We start from the raw sequence: 3,435 nt of genomic DNA on the forward strand, positions 1-3,435 counted from the left end.
TTGCGCGTAAACTTAACAAAAAAACAAAAAACAAACCAAAACCCCCACTGGCTAGAAAGAGGCCTATTATTTAATTTATTTATTAAAGGGTATACCTTCGTGCGTCTTTACTTCATCTTCAAATTATTTGCCTTTACCATGACATTTGATAAATGGCAGGGTCTGACATTTGACCATGCAGAACATTTCATTAATAAACATTTGTTTTTCACATGGTTCGGTTTTTTGTTTGGTTGTAGTTAAGCGCAAAGCTACACAATGGGCTATCTGTGCTCTACTCACCACGGGTATCGAATCCCGGTTTCTAGCGTTACAAATCCACAGACATACCGCTGTGCCACTGGAACGCTCGCATATAAGGTTTTCAAGAAGCAGATTGGAACATTACATAAAAATAAACATAATCCCAAATTCCAATCAAGGACCACTTACAGGAAATGACCAAATACATAAAAAATGCGGGACCGGCATGGTCGCGGATTCGAATCCCCGTCGCACCAAACATGCTCGCCCTTTCAGCAGTAGGGGCGTTATAATGTGACGGTCAATCCCACTATTCGTTGGTAAAAGAGTAGCCCAAGAGTTGGCGGTGGGTGGTGATGACTAGCTGCCTTCCCTCTAGTCTTCACTGCTAAATTAGGGACGGCTAGCGCAGATAGCTCTCGTGTAGCCTTGCGCGAAATTCAAAAACAAACAACATAAAAAATGCTGTTTTCGTGTATTACAATAAAAAAGATAAACTTTTTTTTTACACATATTGTTACTATAATATAACTATTTAAAAAAAACACAATTAGAAGAAATATGTCAGGCACTCAGCTAGTATTAGTGTTATGCTTTAGCGTAGGACTAACACATGTTAATTTCGACCGCAATGTAATTTAAAGTGATATTTGGATAAGGTGGAAACCATAGGTGACGCTTACATGGTTGTTTCCGGACTGCCGATGAAGAATGGAAATATTCACGCCAAAGAGATTGCCCGGATGTCGCTAGCCTTACTTAATGCAGTGAAGACTTTCAAGATTCGCCACAGACCAGACGATCAACTAAAACTTCGTATTGGTATTCATTCCGGTAGGGTGCCATTTGATATTTTTTATTTTTTCTAAAATTATATCAAGTGTATCACGTTTGCGTCTTTATGGTTTAACTGATCCGTTTGGATATTTCACTTGGTAAAAATTGGAGGCTTTTCCCGCCTAATTGGAACACTTGATTTTAAGAAATTTTTATTTTTTAAGTGTAGCGCCTCAAGAAAATTCTAGAATTCAACATCCAAACAAGTGCATTTAGTCAGGAAAATCGTAGCTGTAATTCCCTAAAAGAACCGAGGTGTAACTGAAAAGCACAGAACCGTATGCATTAACACTATATATTTCATAGAGTATTTCACCAATATCTTGAATATACAGAGAAGACATCTTGAACTATGTGTTCTACATTTACATTATGTTTGTGGCCGGGCATGGCCAGGTGGTTAGGTCACTCGACTCGCAATCTGCAGGTCGCGGGTTCGAATCCTCGTCACACCAAACATGCTCGCCCATTCAGCCGTTGGGGCGTTATAATGTTACGGTCAATCCCACTATTCCTTGGTAAAAGAGTAGCCCAAGAGTTGGCGGTGGGTGGCGATGACTAGCTGCCTTTTCTCTAGTCTTTCACTGCTAAATTAGGGACGGCTAGCACAGATAGCCCTTGTGTAGCTTTGCGCGAAATTCAAAACAAACAAATATTACATCATTACGTTTGTAGCGTGTTCTTGGAATAGAAGTGTAAAACACAGGTTTTGGTGTTGAACCCAATATGTATAAATATCGATGTCGGGACTAGCAACCTTGACAAGATCAACTTACATAGTTCGAAACACTAATCGGTCAGACAAGAGTTAGCGATGGATACTGTTGACTAGCTGCCTTCTCTTTAATATGGCCTGGCATGGCCAGGTGGTTAGAGGTGCTTGACTCGCACTTTAAGGGTCGCGGATTCGAATCCCCGTCCCACCAAATATGCTCGTCCTTTCAGCCGTGGGAGTGTTATAACATGATGGTCAATCCCACTATTCGTTGGTAGAAGAGTAGCCCAAGAGTGGTGATGACTAGCTGCCTTCCCTCTAGTCTTTCGCTGCTAAATTAGGGACGGCTAGCGTAGATAGCCCTCGTGTAGATTTGTGCAAAATTCAAATAAACAACCTGTTAATATTGTTGAAAATAGCTTATAGTTCCATTTAATAAATTTCCAGTTTTACTTAACTTTCACGTGCAGTCAGAAAGATTCGTCTCAAGGCACTCTTTGATTATTCAATTACACTGTTTCTCGGCTAGTAATAATAAGGTAATATTTAAAATGGTTAGATATAATTAAATTAAAGGTTTTTCAATTAGGATCTTTGTATTCGCGATGGAAATTTTCAAATTATTATTCAGATGTCAATTGTTTGAGAATTTACTTTAAATTTGTCTCCAGGTCCGTGTGCAGCCGGAGTTGTGGGACTTAAGATGCCCAGGTACTGTTTGTTTGGTGATACAGTCAACACCGCGTCGAGGATGGAGTCTAATGGACAACGTAATTATATATTTTTTGGATACTTTAGTAATCTGATTAATCGTTTATTTTGTAGTTTTATTCATCACCTTTTACGTTACGGGAAACACTATCCAAAAAATTCAATAATTTTTAGTAAAAGGAAAGATGGATATATCACATCGAGTAACTTAATCTAAATCATTTGTGTTTAAGTTTATGTTTCTGTTAAGAATTCCTTACCAAGATTCTGACATGTAGTGACTTAAAACTGAATTAAACTGATAGAAATCACACTTAGTCAAGTTCACACCGAAACGGTTGTTGTTCAAAGCACTTTGATGATATAAATGTGTTTTACCATTGTTGTGTCTATCGTATTCAACCATTCTTGCTTGAGGAAAGCGCTCCAGTGTTAGTGAAACATTTCGACACCAGGTGGATATAGCAGTTGAGATGCAGTTGATGTATTATTAGTGAAGTTTATAGGTCCTAAGTTGAATTACATCCAGTAACCAATTGGTGAAAAACATAGGAAGTACTTTCATGTGCCTGAAGAACAGAGTGAAGTTTATAGGTTCTAAGTTGAATTACATCAAGTAGCCAATTGGTGAAAGCACGGGATGTACTTTCATGTGCCTGAAGAGCAGAGTGAAGTTTATAGGTTCTAAGTTGAATTACATCAAGTAGCCAATTGGTGAAAGCGATTTATTAACTTTCCTGTTACCGAATCCACCTTTTTGCTAAATTATTAGTGTTTTAGCATAGATATTCTGCCAAAGTGAAAAGTATGGCGAGTTTTAAAATTCTTTAAAAAAATTCTCCTTTATTTCTAAACATTTTATTCTCATTATGTGTATGCATATATATATGTATGTGTATATTTATTTATATATATGTATGTGTATATTT

At 37.6% G+C, this 3,435-nt stretch overlaps 1 protein-coding gene across 1 annotated transcript in view; it reads left to right on the forward strand.

Moving 5' to 3' along the window:
• LOC106467616 (atrial natriuretic peptide receptor 1-like) overlaps positions 1-3,435 on the forward strand; it is a gene marked incomplete at its 5' end in the record, with an annotated part of 119,125 nt that overhangs the window by 103,702 nt on the left and 11,988 nt on the right. Inside the window, 2 exons of the mRNA XM_013927977.2 lie at positions 903-1,077; positions 2,467-2,565. Coding sequence (XP_013783431.2) covers positions 903-1,077; positions 2,467-2,565 — 274 coding nt within the window. The remainder of the gene's footprint in view (positions 1-902; positions 1,078-2,466; positions 2,566-3,435) is intronic.

Source organism: Limulus polyphemus, unplaced genomic scaffold (assembly GCF_000517525.1).
Source record: "Limulus polyphemus unplaced genomic scaffold, Limulus_polyphemus-2.1.2 Scaffold2678, whole genome shotgun sequence".
NCBI classification, from domain to species: Eukaryota; Metazoa; Arthropoda; class Merostomata; order Xiphosura; family Limulidae; genus Limulus; species Limulus polyphemus.